We start from the raw sequence: 12,298 nt of genomic DNA, 5'->3' as shown, positions 1-12,298 counted from the left end.
GCCTAGTGTGCTGTAGGCACGGCACGACGCTTGTTGGCGCGTTGAACGCTCGCAGCAGGTCCTTCGCAAAGCCTCGACAAAATCTCTCATTCTTCTTGTCCTTCTCTGCAGCGCCCCCCGAAAGCCCTTCAGGGGTGCGCACCGCTGCCCGGCGTCGGACGTTACACAACCGCCCTGGGGGAAAGCAGCGCTTCTCCCGAGCGTGTGCGGCGTCCATGCTGCAGAACAAGAAACCCTTGCCCCAGATGGACGTTCCGAGCTTGTTTCTTCACCCGTTGATGGTGCCTGCGCGGCCCCGGGTCCGGTTCAGATTCACGATGGGGCCTGGCAGGGCTTCGGATGTCCCAGCTGGGAAACTTTGCATGGTCGGCACCCGGGGCCGCGCCGCACGAGATTTGTGCGTCCCCGGGTCCAGCCCCCCGCCGCCCTCCCCCCCCCCTTCATGCCTCCCGTCGGCAGCAGGACCGCTGCCCTGTCCGTCCGGAGAGAGTTCCTTTTCGGTGTCCTTCAAGACCGGATGCTGTCCGTCGGTGCCCAAGGCACCCGCGCATCGACCCGGTGCAAATTTTACTCCAGTCGTTGCCGGCTCCGGGAGGACGGACAGGAGGGGACGCGAGGTCATTCAAGAGCGGGCTTGGCCATACCCGCACGGAAATGCGCATCTGACCATTTCCCCCCATGGTCATACAATCATGTCGTCGATGCTCGCGCCATGTGTGGCTCCCGTCGAGATTGACAGCATCGGTCGGCGGTCGGGTTGTAACCACGCCAACGAGCGGTAACGGGCGCAAGCCCGATTGGGAAATCCGGCCCTCGGCGCACGGACCAGACGCTAGTCGCGGACGAAAAGAGACGAGAGAGCCAGGGGCGGGCGGATAGTTACTGTGTAGTAGTATAGTATAGTAGGTGATGGGAAGTTTGGCACGATGAAGTCATCGCTGGATGGCTCCCATGGGTTCGGTGCCGTTGTCCATGGGGCCCTGATGGGACTCTGCCGTTGTGTCCGGGAACAGCTTTCGGAGGGACCTAATCCTATCTTGTCAAAGCATCGCAAGCTCCCGTCCGTTGTGACTGACGTACGTAACACACGGCCGCCATCAAGAGATCGCTGAGACAGCCCGGATCTGAGACAATTGAGCTCTCCATACGGAGGTGTGTGTGTACCTTTCCGATTCCCAGTTGAGAAAACAAAAACACAAATCTGGAGAACGTGATAGTACATATCAAGGATCAATCAAAGAAGAAAACCAACCCGTCCGGCCATGTTGATAGACTATCGCGGTCCCGTTTGGCGAAATCACCTATAGTACTGTGTACATGCCCCCGGCAAATCTCCTCACCACTAGTAGTAGACGAGAAAAAGATCGTCGCCCGAGTCGGGAACTGATGAAACTTCAGCAGCGCATCATCACAATCTTGCGAACGATAGCACGCGGTCCTGAACATGAAAGAACTCCCCCAACCGGGAATGGGTCTCCACATTCCAGCATGCCCCGGCATGCTCCCGCCACCCGCAGCCAATCGCAGCCCCGAGGCTCTCTGCGGGGTCAAAGTCGCACCCACTTCCACCTCTGCGTATTATTGAAAGGCACCCACCCACACACCATTTGCGACGGGACGCAGGGAGGAAGAGATGCGCAAGGAAACCGTTCATCTCCCGACAAAAAGTCTTCTCTTGCTTGCTGATGAGCGAGCTCCGCGGTGGTGTGGCTGAGGCGGAACTGCTTCACCATGAAATGAGACGCTGCGACACGCGCGGCATGAAAGCTTAACGGCCCTTCCTATAGTACGCAGTATAGTAATCGTCCGTCAAGACAGGGAAGACGGCATCCCCTTATCCGCAACAGGTTTCCCCATCGCTTCTCAGAAACGCGGGCCGCATCTCATTTCCCATTTCTCTTCCGACAACGGCAGGTCACGGTCCTCTTGTCACACCACCACGGCTCTTGGGCTTCTTTCCTATGGAGCCGCGTGCTATTTGCTTGACTGCCCGATGGAATCACGGCTGGCTGCTTGCTTCAACGGCCTGAGTCAACGGCCCTGATTCAACCCAAAAAAAAAAAAAAAAAAAAAAAAAAGAAAGGGCCAAACAATGAGCCGAGCTGAACCATTCCCTCCTCCCCGGGAGACACAAGGAGGGTTACACGGTGCTTCTCTCTGTTTTGGAGCTTCGCAGCGGATGGACGGCACGGCATGCCCGGTTCGGTTGGTATGTTTGCATTTCTCATCATCATCATCATCGTCATCGTCATCGAAGCACCAAGACCATCACAGTTGCGCCGATGCAACCCTCCCAAGCGTCCCCATTGCGGCACGCCAAGGTCAATATCAAGTTCCCATGCGCTGCGATAGGTGCCAGAGGACGGCGGTCGCAGACGACGACGGATAGATGCTGCGGTTTCTCCGATTGTGTGGCATCAGAGCATCAGAGAGGCAGGCGATGAATGCCACACACATACACACCTCTGTCCACTCTCCAAGGAACTCACCCACCCATCCATCCATCCATCCATCCATCCTCCGGAAATCACAAGAAACCAAGATGGCACGTCAACGTTGCGTATGCCCCTTTCCCCCCTGTTTTCTTCACGCCATCTCTCTTGATTTCACCATCCATCAACACACCCTCCTCGCTGCGAACACACACACACCCCACCAAGTTCCAGGTTGTGATATGCACGTCATGCTCCTGCTCCTGCTCACCACCCGCCGTGACTGAACCGGGGGGGGGGGGGGGGGCAGGAGAGCGGAGATGTGAAATCCGGGAGGGTTTTCACTTTTTTGGTTCGGTTGGTGCTTTTTAGGGAAGGGGAATGCGGGGTCCCATCTTTTTTTTTTCCTTGTCACTCAACAACCAACCCGCCCCCCCCCCCTCCCTCTTCCCTCTTCCTCTCCTGGCAAATAGCATGGACCGGAGGGGGGGGGGGGGGGGGGGGGGGAACCGTGCAATCCAGCGTCTTTCCCACCCTCCATAAGTATGGCTGCTGAGCACATGTCTGGGCATGTGACATTCCCGGCCTCGCGCTAAAGGGGGGCGGAGGGGGAGGGGAGAACTTCAGCGCTTGGGACACGATCCGTCGTGGATATACGTATTAGCTTCCCAACCGAAGCTAAGGCGCTGTAGCTTGCGTGCCTACGCAGTAGTGTACTTGGATACTTGGCTACGAGGTTGAGCCTGCGCGGCCAGATTGGCTGGCTGGCTGGCCGGCTGATCGGCTGGCTTTGGAGACCGGCAAGCTCGAGCTTGCGAATGCCAAAGGCCGCGGCGTGTTGGTGTGCGTGTGTGTGTAGTTAGTTAGTTGTGTGTGTGCGCGGTGATCGGCCACCCACCACCACCACCACCACCACTACACCAACGCGACCAAAGCCATCCGGGGGGCTATGTGCCGTGCATGCGCTAGTTACCTAGCGTTGGCGGGCCTCTCTTTGCAGAGGAGGCGGCCAGGTTCGGCCGACGCTAGTTCGCCAACGCCCGACTCGAACAACCTCAACCGAACCGACCTGAGCCGATCGCGCTCCCAGAGAGCTGGAAACCATGAGCCAGGCCTGGAGAGGGAGGAGGGGGGGGGGCCGGGGTCTGGGACGTTGTGGCTGCTCCATGGCTTGGTGACTCCTTTGTCACAGCCGCCAGCGCTGTCTTGGGATGTCTCGGAGGTTGGGCAGGTTCGACAAACAAAAGATCGGGGCCGTGGGCCCATGGCCGTGGATCAGCTAGCCAGCCAGCCGGCCGGCCAGCCAGTCAGCCGCGTCCCCTCTTCCAGGTACGCACGTACGTACACCATGCAAGGTATGTACATACTTACACGGTACGATTGTGCACACCGGGGGTTGGGAAGCAAAGCTCCTTCGTATATGCTCTCTACGGCGGCGGGGCGTTTGGAGCTCGTCAAGAAGATGCCAATGTATTTTGGGCAACAAGGTTGGCCTGTTCGGCAGCCTTCGCTCGGCGCGTCGTCCCTTGGATCCCAATCCTTGCGCGACGTGCAAAATTGTCTCGAGTCTTTCCAGGGGGAGAGAGACCAGGTTGTTGGTGGCGCCTCCAGACGACGTCAAAGTGGCTGCGTGCGACACAGTGTGTGTAATGTATGTGTATGTATGTGTGTGTGTGCATGGCCAACTGCTTTGTTCATTCTTCTGGGCGCCCTCTGCCCGTCGCCACGACCGACGTCATTGGCGCCGCGCCCAGGACGCCACGACACCCCATCTTACGTGCCCCCGTTAACAGCATCTCCAAAAAAACTCAACACACCGGTTCTCTACGCAGCATGTACGCCTGTATGTTCGTTTTTCTTTTTCTTCTCAGCTCCTCGTTTCACGAACCCCGAGGCCGTGGAATGTTTGGCAGAGAGGCAGGGATGGGGACGGGCCGGACCTGAACTCTTTCTTTGCGAGACTGTATGTTATGCATGTAGGTAGGTACGTAGCCACGGCTGTGCGCGCGGGCGCGGGAAAAGGCTAGTCCAGCTGGAGGGTGTGTCAGTTGGAATTGGGCGACTCAGCGTGGTAGGCTGGTGGGCCTTTTCCATGATGTGGCTTTGCCAAAGAACCGTGGGGCGGTGGGAAGCGATTACATCATTTTCTCGTGATTTGCTCGCCCTGCCTGCTTGGTGGTTCGGCCCTGCGTCAAAAACGCGAGCTTCTTGTCGAGCCTCGCCTTTCCACTTGTGTCGGTTGGTGGGGGGGTGCGTTCCGTGTCTGAGCAAGACCTAGGACCAGCCCGCCAGGCACTTTGCAGTGCGGGTCGCGATACCGAGCGCCCCTACCAGGTACCTTGACTTGGTACCTGAGGTAAGGTAGTTACCTTACCTGAACCTTGTCGACACGATTTACTGCCGGCTTGGAGCCTTTCAGAGACCTCGAAACAACCGTGAGCTGCTGAGGTTGCCCAACGGTCCACGAAGGAGCAAGCAGGCAGGGAGTTGATGACTTGTGCTTGTTTAGGTTCCGGACTGGACCAGATGGACTTAACCTACCGAACATCAAGCTACAAGTACATAGACAAACACGCAAGCGAATCTGAAGCTTGGGAGAAACAGCCGGCTGCCTGTACCACACACACCCACACACCTACACACCACACATGACGTTACACACATACTATACACATACACCTCCGAACAGAGACGAAGAAAAAAGTTGAGATATGACCGTCGGCTTCTTTCACATGGCTGTTTCCAACTGTTTATGCCAGACATACACACACACACACACACACATACACACACACATACACACACACATACACACACACATACACACACACATACACACACACACACACAGCCCTGCGGTTTCACCCACCCACCATCCTGACAGAGAAAGACAAGAGAGAGAGACATCTGCCAAGAAGCTCCGCTGCTACGGTGCTATCAACGAGAGCGCAATGTCAGATGCAAGCTTGAGAGAATCGGGTTTAGCTCTGCCTTGGCGGGATCCAGGTTCGAAATCCATTGCCCCTGATGCAGCACATCCGCACTCCCCTCCGCAGCTCCACCCCTTTCATGTAAGACAACCACCGCTTTCGGAAGACAACGAAGGTTTCGAAAACAGAAACAACGCCAGCGGCGAGGGGGAAAAAAAAGAAGGGCATGCATACTGTGTACCATGTACGGCAGGTACAGGACATTGGCACACGCGGCTCGCGTTCTGTGGCCTAGTTAGCTCTCAGGCTCTCGGATGGTCCGATTCCATTTCCTGTGTGTGCTTCCGTCATCGTGCATGGGGGTTGAGGGGAGGAGGGTCCCATCGCGCCGGCGATTGTTATCGCCATGGGGAGCACAAAGCAAAGCGAGGCGATCGGAGGGATATGTTCTTTCGGCTTTTTCTTGTGAGGGAGACAACACTGTCGCTTCGGTGCCTTATCTCGCATGTTGGCAGGCGGGAAAAAAAGGTACGACACGATTGGGTGTCGGTCAGGCTGGCTGAAAGCGTCGCCCGCTTGCCCGAGCCGAGCTGGCTACGTAGATCATCGTTGCCTTACGTGCATGTATGTATGTACGTATGCATGAATGTAGGTACGGCTGGCTCCCCCCGTCTCCAATGGCACACCCACCACAACAAACAGCAACCCTTCCCCCTTTGTAGATAGCTATCCCAGGCATGTTCCAGGCAGCCAGCCGCAAAGCCCGTGGTTTGGAACCCGGTCGGGTCTTGTGGTAGGTGATAGGCAAACCGGCTCGTCAACGCGCCGTTGGGTTCCCAAGGAAGATTCTCCTCCGAGACCCGAGATGGTCCGTCAACCTTCAGGTCGTCATGCCCGGCTCCGGGCCGCCTTAGGCCAGCCGCATCGGCCTACGATGAGGCTGGCCGAACGTCCCACGGTTGCGGCCGCGCGCGCATCTTGGGTGGGTGAGCGCGAGAGCGGTGTGCGTTGGTCTGGGGGGCTGGAAGGCAGAATGTAAGCAAAGCACACATGAGAGGATGACACGACCTCGGCTCGGAGATGTGGTGGCCTCGGATTCGACTTTGAGCTCGGGCCGAACGCCCAACAGATCAGATGCCTCGTCAGCGAGGATGAATGGTTGGCTCAGGATTGGGATCGAGGTTTTGCTGCCGTCCCCCCCCCCCTTTTAAAAATTCAACAACAACAACAAAGAACCTCAGCCAGGTGGCTGTACCGGAGGTTGTGATGACGCTCTCTCAGAATGCTACCCCGACGACTGCACAAAAAATACCTGATGGGATCTACCGCCTCGGTCTCCCCGTGAGATCAAGTATCGGTCCGGCACCCAAAGATCTTGGTGGTCGCTTTATCATGAATGCCACCCCCCCCCCCCCCTCTCCTTCTATTGGGAGTGCCCGCCGTCACCATCGGGATCTTTCTCATCCCCCTCGACCTACCAGCCACCACCCATCCTCCTGCAAAGTTCTCAACAGGAGGAACTCATGCCTGCCTCGATCATCAGCAGACAGAGGTTCTAGTAAGCGTATGGGGGTAAAGATAAGGAACCGAGGCTCTGGGGGGGGTCAGACTTCCCATCTCTGGACGCAGGTACAAGGAAAGGGGTCTTGGGCACTTGGAGAGGCTTGATTCGCTGGCAGGCGCCGTTGCGGCGGTCTATGATGTGTGCCCTTGCTCTCGCCTTTGCCAGCAACATGCTCGGAAGGTGGTGTGGTGTGGGAGGGGGAAGGCCAAACGAAGGCGGCTCAACACCAAAGATGCGGGCATCCTGGAATGTAACCATCTGGCTTCTGCCTAGGATAGACTGTTGATCAGCATGCTTGACCAGGGCCCAAACAGCTTCGACTGCCTACTTTCCTTCTCAGGTCATATCGAGGGAGTCCATCCATCAAGGGCCCCCCTAGCCCCCCCGGTCCCCTCCCCGAGCGCAAACCCGTGATCCCAACCATGCCGAACTGACCGGCTTGACATGTCTTCTTCGCCTTGGTCGGCCTGTTCACTTTCACGATGTGGGGATCCGTGCAATGTCGAGGGATTATACATACGCACATGGAGATAGGGGGAGAGAGGTGGAGAGAGAGGAAGACCGAGAGAGAGATGGAGAGAAGAATCGAGAGAGAGAGATCAAGAAATGGAAAGAAGAAGAGAAAGAGAGAGAAAAAAGGAGATCGTCACGTCTTGGGTAAACCCCAGAACACGCAACCCGACACTTTCTCTTCTCCAAGTCCACGCAAAATACAAAACCGATCCTCACAGCAACAAATGCCACCGGTCCGAACGGCTCGGCGTTGAGATGGACAATGAGAAGAACAATGCCCAGATCCTCCCCGGGACTCAGACAATGATCCGTAGATAGCTCCAAGGCTTTCGAGATCAGTCAACACGAACCGACCTGACCATCCGTAACTGCACATGATCTTGGAGGACGCTCAGCCACATCAAGCACAAACCGTCACAGCCAATCCATCACACATCGGGGAAAGGAAGAGAATTCAGCATTCCGTCTAGCCTCGGTGCCACTCAGGCCATCCACGGCGAAAAGACTTCGTCGCATGGTCCAGTCCTGTAACCCATCCGGGCAACCACCATCCCGATCGGGCCCGGGACGCGCCCCGTCCACCCTCGCATGTGCATACAAGGGAAGCGGCTCCGCGGGAGATATGTTGACGGGATATCAAGGCCACAATGATGCCCATGCCATCAATATCATCGCCTAAACAAGCTAGGGGGGCGGGTTCCATAACCGTACCCATGTCCCAACAACCCATTAAGATTGGCACCCCAAGTCCTCCCGTAGCCCCGCCATCGACATATTATCATAAATGTAAAACCATCCCAAACACACGTCATGAACCCAACCCGTTTCTGGCTTTAGAGAAGAGCAGCCGCAATGCCGGCAGCGGCAAAGAGGCCGAAAACCGGGTTGGCGGTCTGCTGGGCGCCCTGTGGAGAAAAGTCTCAGCGATCTGCATGACAAAAAAAAACCCCGTTGCTCGGAGAAGAAACTTACCGAACCGGTGGAGGTGGCACTGGAGGCCTGGCTCGACAGAGCGCTGGTCAGAGCGTCACCCGTCGGGGTGGAGACAATGGTCTCGGTGCCAATGGTGGTCTCGATAACGGACGTGCCCGACGTCTGAGTCGAAACAATCGTGGAGGTGATGGTGCTGTCAGGGACCGAGCTGGCACCGGGGACGCCGCTGATGCCCGAGATGGTTGTCGCGCCCGTGACGGTCTCCTCGACGCCGTTTCTGGTGACGACCGTGGTCCAAGTGCTCGTGGTAACGGGGCTGGGGCTGGGCCCGGTGTCAGAATCGGTGACGGTGGTCTCCACGGTCGACGTGATGGTGGTGGTCCCCGACGTGGCGGCGGCATCTTCCGAGGTGACGGTCGACGTGACGGTGATGGTCCCCGACGTGGCGGCGGCATCCCCCGAGATGGTCGACGTGATGACGTTGCCGTCCGACGTGATGGTGGTCACGATGACTCCAGCACCAGCACCAGAGCCGGAGCCGGAGGTGGCCGCCCCAGAGTCGCCAGTGGCCTGCCGTGTGAACTTGGGGTCAGCGCTCCTTTGAACAGGACGGCTTGAGAAGAGACGCATCTTACCTCAGCCGTGGCGGGGGGGATGTCGATGGGCTGGCCAGCGTTCGAGCAGAGGTCCCGGCCCCAGTTGATGACGATGTTGGCCTGCTCGAAGTTCGGGCAGGCCTGGAGGGCACAGTCGCGAACGCCCCAGCCGAAACGAAGGTCGCGGCACAGGCATTGGATGTCGTTCTCGCCGCAGCCGAACTCGCGGTCCTTGCCGAGCATGTTGGGGCCGCAGATGCGCTATACCCATCGCGTCAGCTTTCCAAACGCGCGCGTGGCCTGGTGTTTCGGAGAGCAAAGCAAAGGAAAACTTACGCCGCAGTCGGGAAAGTCATCGGGGATTTGGGCCACCACGGAGGTGGCGCCGATGAGCGCAGAAAGAGCGGCGACGGTGGCCTTCATGGTGAAAATGGCAAATTCAGCTCGTCGGGGATGTTGGATTTCCTGGGCAGAGATTCAACGATCGAGGAGGGAGAAAGTGTGGTAGAGGAGGAAAGTTGAGGTTGGAGGATGGAGGGGGGGGGGGGGGAGAAATCGAGATGGGTTTGCAAAGGGAAAAAGAGAAACGGTTTTCAATTTCTCCTGGCAGGTCCCGAGAAAAACAAAGGCTGGGAACCCCGGTGGAATGCTTCTCCGGAGGCCCTTGGATAGGAAGGCAGGAGGGCACAAAGCGTTTTTCCAAGGCCAATGTGGGAAAGAAGGTGTGTCACACTGATCGGTTCCTTGTTTACAAGCAGGCTGGGAAAGACCTCATTCTTTTCCTGGCCCACCTAGATCCCCAATACAGCCAAGTGGACCAGGATCCCTTCCACACTCGCTCAGCTCCAAGCTTGAGGTTCCCAGGATTATGTCATGAGCTTGGAGAAGCTCAGGTGGCACTCCGCACCGAGTAGATCTTGGTATAGTAGGCCTTGGGAAAAGCCGTCAGGTTTCTTTCCACGCAGCGCTCCACAAGGTTGGACAGAACGCCCACCCCCTTTTTACGAGACGACAATTGGTCGGTCCATCAAAACCTCGTCAATTCAGGCCAGCCTAGGTACCTAGGTGCTTCTCCATGGTGCATCCGAGCTGGTCTTGACGTCAATTCACTTGGCCTGGGACCTTGAACACAATGCCGTTCTTTCACCCAGAAACCCAACACAGAGAGCGAGCATTGATTGATAGGAGGAGGCCGCCCTGGCAGGCTGATCATCTCCCGGGGTCATCCATGACGCGTTTCCATGGAGGATGCTGCTGGAGGATGGGTGCCCAGCGAGGTAACTATAGTACTGCGTAGTTAGCTACGCAGCGTCCCTCCCGTCGTGTCGCGTATCGAGGAGCCCACCGACCGCGACGAACCGGAAGCCCTGCCACCTCGGCAACACTGGCGGCGGCGGCGGCCCGATTGGCATGAACCTTTGCAGCGAAAAGCAACCTGGTCGCCGGTGGGGTTGCGTTGTGGAGGCTGCGGCGCTGTGGGGGGAGTTTTTTTACGAGATCGGCGGGTTTGTTATTGCCCGGTGACCTTGAGGAGGAGCCCGCTTCAGAACGGGAGCACCATCAGCCTTCTTCCCTACCCGACCCCACCAACCACTTTCTTTCGCTCATCAGAGGCTAGCAGCACGACTAGAAACCCCAATGACTCCGTCGGTCAAATTTCGCGTGTGGAACCCTCGACGTCGGACAAGCCCAGCTGGGTGCCCAGCCGGTTGAGGAGGGAATTTCACCGCCTGCCGTGACGCAATGGCGACGGCCCGGGAGCGGCAGGAAGCCGTTGGAAGCAGGTCTCTGCCAACCGATCGGGAGATTTCCGTCGTCGACATGCATGCTCTCTGGGGAACCCAGAAAGCCCTGCCCGGCTCTTCCTGGGCAGCGTCTTCCAAGGTTTTGGAGGCGTCGAAACCTCACCCTGGTAAGACATGACGTTCAAGTGCGTGGTGGAGCTGGGCCCGTGGTGGCCTGTGATTGGTTCCCTGCGCGGGGACCTCCGGGCGGGATCCACCCGCATCCGGGACATCTACCCCTGTCCAGCTGCACGATCGGGTACGCGGGTGTGGGGAGCTCGATGAGATGAGATCACGTCGCAGATTTGATCAGGTTGGGTGCGTTGCGCTTGTCGACGGTTGGGCGCGTGGGATACGAAGGCTCGAATGCCTGCCTACCTCCACAGTACACAGCATATGCAGTAATTATGCCCTATGGAAGTGGCAATCTTGGGGGTTCGATGGCTGTGGACGCTTTGACTCGCCCCAACCCGTCGCCAAACACAACATGCCCGCCCGGTACCCTTACTTATCGTGGTCGGTGGACCCGACCTTGCGGCCTCCCACGCGTGGGTCTTGCTTGGTCCGACGTCACCGCTCGGTCGGGTTCGGATGAGATCGGGCGCCCGTACTTGGCTCCACCACCGCTCCCGGCGCCGCTCGGCATGGCCAGCTTCAACCTCCAACAATTGTCCACGGATGACGTCTCCCTCGTCCTGTGGTGTCCAGAGGGAGACGAGGCAGCAGTTGTTGCTGGCACCCCATTCCGTGTGTCGGGAGGAGACGGTAAGGCTCGAGAACCCCAAGAGCAAGTTGAAGAACAACCTACCTACCTACTTATCTAGGTAGGTACCTATCTTTGGCAAGTAGACGGGAGAAACCCTCCTCCAAGCCGCCCGTCTGGCTTTCCACGCCAAGCTAGATCACCCCCCAAAGCGGCGTTGACCACCCTAGGTACCACCCCTTCCCTCAAGGTAGGCGAGCTGCGAAGGGTCGGGTAATCACCGTCACCACCACCCCCTACCCCTTTACCGCACCCATCCCACCCTAACCTCGTGTCTGGAAGCGATGGGGGGGGAAGGCCTCCGATTTCCCATCGCACCGGCCGTTCCGCATGACGTAGGAGGCTTGCCAGATGGGTATCTGAGGTAACACAGCAGGCGTCCCTAGCAGAAGGCGCTCAACGTCGAACCCGACGCGGCGTGGCTAGGTAGCTCGGTGGGTAGCCTGGAAGGTAAGCATCAAGGGGATGGGCAGGGTGCAGACAACCTACCTGGCCGAGCCCGATGACCGCCCTGCCCGTCTGCGAATGGAGAAATGAAAAAAAAAAAAAAAAAAAAAAAAAAAAAAAAAAAAAAAAAAACAGAACGGACGGGGGAAGAGATGGATTGCCCTGGTTTGGGTCTGGAGGGAGCCCAAGGACGGGAACAAGAAACGAGGGGATTGCCGTCGCGTAGGCCTTCCAGCGTAGGTAACCTCAGATAGGTAGGTACCTTACCTTTCCCTCTTATCGCCATCGCTGAAGGACTTCCTGGCGCACCGCGGGCAACATGCCGTCCTTGTCGTG

General features: G+C 57.8%; 1 protein-coding gene across 1 annotated transcript; it reads right to left on the bottom strand.

Annotated features, from left to right (window-relative positions):
- Positions 1 to 8,272: 8,272 nt before the first annotated feature.
- On the bottom strand, positions 8,273 to 9,391 carry VTJ83DRAFT_6288 (uncharacterized protein; the record flags this gene model as incomplete). Its single annotated transcript, XM_071012982.1, has 4 exons — positions 8,273 to 8,344; positions 8,412 to 8,942; positions 9,008 to 9,229; positions 9,305 to 9,391. 4 exons carry the CDS (start codon positions 9,389 to 9,391, stop codon positions 8,273 to 8,275), a joined length of 912 nt encoding a protein of 303 aa, XP_070863915.1.
- Positions 9,392 to 12,298: the final 2,907 nt, after the last annotated feature.

The sequence above is a fragment of the Remersonia thermophila genome, chromosome 6 (genome assembly GCF_042764415.1).
Source record: "Remersonia thermophila strain ATCC 22073 chromosome 6, whole genome shotgun sequence".
Lineage (NCBI taxonomy): Eukaryota > Fungi > Ascomycota > Sordariomycetes > Sordariales > Chaetomiaceae > Remersonia > Remersonia thermophila.
Note: the sequence above shows the minus strand (reverse complement) of the source record. Positions and strands in the feature narration are given on the sequence as shown.